The sequence below is a fragment of the Pygoscelis adeliae genome, unplaced genomic scaffold (genome assembly GCF_000699105.1).
Source record: "Pygoscelis adeliae isolate BGI_AS28 unplaced genomic scaffold, ASM69910v1 Scaffold154, whole genome shotgun sequence".
NCBI lineage: Eukaryota > Metazoa > Chordata > Aves > Sphenisciformes > Spheniscidae > Pygoscelis > Pygoscelis adeliae.
The window spans coordinates 5668360-5671171 of NW_008825113.1; the positions used below are offsets into that span (position 1 = coordinate 5668360).

At 38.2% G+C, this 2812-nt stretch overlaps 1 protein-coding gene across 1 annotated transcript in view; it reads left to right on the plus strand.

Moving 5' to 3' along the window:
- SLC37A1 (solute carrier family 37 (glucose-6-phosphate transporter), member 1) overlaps positions 1–2484 on the plus strand; it is a 34269-nt gene extending 31785 nt beyond the window's left edge. The window contains exons 18-19 of the mRNA XM_009327991.1: positions 1240–1292; positions 1909–2484. Coding sequence (XP_009326266.1) covers positions 1240–1292; positions 1909–1924 — 69 coding nt within the window. The 3' untranslated portion in view covers positions 1925–2484. The remainder of the gene's footprint in view (positions 1–1239; positions 1293–1908) is intronic.
- Positions 2485–2812: the final 328 nt, after the last annotated feature.

Sequence of the window (2812 nt, forward strand, 5' to 3'; positions counted from 1 at the left end):
TTGAGGCTTTTTTCCTAAAATTCAAGTTAAACCCAAAATTTTGAAGTAAATTTTTCCACATTTAAGATGTGAAATCTCTGGAAATTAAGTAAATAAATTAGGTAGGTTATTAATTGAAGTATGTTGCCACTGGCGGTCAGCAGCTGTATAAATCCTGATTTTGTGCTGTTTTCAGTATCAGGTATTCCATCCTGCAGAGTGAGGTTTGGGAGATTGTTGTAGTTTTCCCAAGTAGACTTGAAGCTCTGCTTTTTTTCTTTTATAGTCATTTATTAAAACCAAATGAAAAAATCCCACATTTATTTGCTGCATCAGTTAAAATGCCTTTGTAAAGCTCTGGTTTTGGGAGGGTTGACTCTGTGCTGTTGTAATAAATCCTGGGTTTTGTAACTGTTGTTCTGCTTTTCCTGTTCTTTGCAGTACAGCTTATAGATGTCTGTGTTCAAATGTTATTTCTTCAAAGATATCTGGAGGGGCTTTAGCCTCACGTGGCATTCAGTTCTGTCATTCTTGGCCACTCCCATACCTCTGAAATGTTAGGTTTAGCTTCTTAAAACACCAATACTTGTAATAGTAAAGAAACTTCCATTTATAACAGTGAGACTCTGAGGATAAGGAAACCTGTAACAGTGGGGAACCCTGGAAGTTCTGTCTTTAATGTATGTGGGAATCATCACAATTTATTTGTAAAATCACTTTCCTGGGTACTATCTTAGTACACTTTTTAAAGCGACTTGAAAGTCCTGATCCTGCACAGGCAAGTAAACGTGACTGACTTTACTCATCTTGACTAATTGTGTGATTAAAGCTTTTCACACACACAGTGTTTTTCAGAATAGCAGCTAAAATACTTTTATGCTCCAAAATTTTTGTCTGCCATGTTTTCTTGAAGTCTTGGGTTCCCTCTGCTGGTTTCTTTACACGTCTGCTAGTTTCTTTACGTGTCTGCTGGTAAAGTAACTTTGGAGAGCCATTCTGATTTTTACAAAGAAATCAATCTCTCGGTTGTGAAAAGGAAATAATTTTCCTCTTGCCTATTCATTGTGAAAACTCCTCTTCTAAACATTGACTGAGCGTCTGTAAATCTTTTTTTTTTTTTTTTTTTAAACTTGAGTTCATCATTACAGGGTAATGTTTAAAATGAGGAGCTCTGAGTAACAGTGAACATCTTATCCTGAAGCTTAGCTTATTTATATATCTGTATAGATATTAACACAGGTACTGTGACTGTTTTTACAGTTCTTACTCCGTCTTATTCAGAAGGAACTTCGGTGTAATGCAGATCATACCCTGTAAGTGTTATGCACGGCTGTTGCTCTTTAATAACGGTTTAGAAACATGTTATTAAGCCTTTGCCCCATAATACCTAGATGTAGATTGAATGTGTTAAGGTTTCTGTATGTCCATTTCTGTCTGTTTTAATTTTGCTTCAAAAGAGTAAACTCAGTTTGATGTTTTCAAATCACGAACATTTTTCTTTAGAACATCTTATTTTGAAAAGTATCTGAAAATACATCTCTGTCACGGTCTCTTAGTTATGGTTTGTTTTTTCCCCAGTATGTTATCTTCCTGGGTTTCATGATGGAGCGTGCACCTGGGGAATAAGAAGCTACTCAATTGCTTGCTCTGTGTTTATTAATAGTTTCAAATGTAACTTTTTCCAAAAGGTCTCCTTCAAGGAAAGGGTAACTCTGAATTTAGTGTTTTGAATTGAGGGGAAAAAAGGCAGTGAATCAATGGGGTTACACTTGCATATGCAAAATCTAAATTGAGACCCCTGGTTGTAGTTTTGGAGAAGTAAAATGGACAGAGAATAGCATGGCAAGGGATGGATCTTGCATTTTGAAGTTAGTGGCTGTTAACGCCTTACACCTCAATTTTTCCTGCCTGGTTGCCGTTCTCTCCCAGGTTTAAAGAACACTGAGCTACGAGACCAGATTCGGAATAAGGACTGCGTCAGTGATCAGAGCTCTTCCCTGGAAAACAAACTTCATGGAATGCATTATTCTATATTTAAGAGATTCTGTTTGGTGAAGAACTTTGCATGTTTACTGGAAGCAGTGTGAGAAATGCAACTGTTAAATCCCTGAAGCTCTTATTTTTGCACATGAATAAGTACCTCAGGATGGCAACTACTCGTCAGATGAAGAGACAGGAACTTTGGGAAGGTTTTCGCAGCACGCCTCAACTGAGCCAAAGAGAAATACCAAGTGCCTTTTTATTTCTTTTGATAGGATGTTTTTAATTAAAATGCTGAACTGTGTATTTTGCAAAAACAAGTCAAAAACTAGAGCAGAAGGAAGTTGAAATCATAACAGTCTAGCAGTGAAATGTCCCAGTGTCAGTGAGCAAAGTATGTATCCCTTATGTCATGTTGCGCACATCAAGGACATCACTTTATAGAGGACAATACCAGCTGGTTATTAAGATGCACTGCTATTTTATCATAGAATGGTTTGGGTTGGAAGGGATGTTAAAGATCATCTAGTTCCAACACCCTGCCATGGGCAGGGACACTTTCCACTAGACCAGGTTGCTCAAAGTCCCCTTCAACCTGGCCTTGAACACTTCCAGGGATGGGGCATCCACAACTTCTCTGGGCAACATGTTCCAGCGCCTCACCACCCTCACAGTGAAGGGTGTGGCCTCTAGCCAATTTAGATTAGCTAGAAGCTAATCTAAATCTACCCTCTTTCATAGAATCATAAAATCATGGAATCATTTAGGTTGGAAAAGACCTTTAAGATCATCAAGTCCCACCGTTAACCTATCACTGCCAAGTCCACCACTAAACCATGTCCCTAAGCACCAC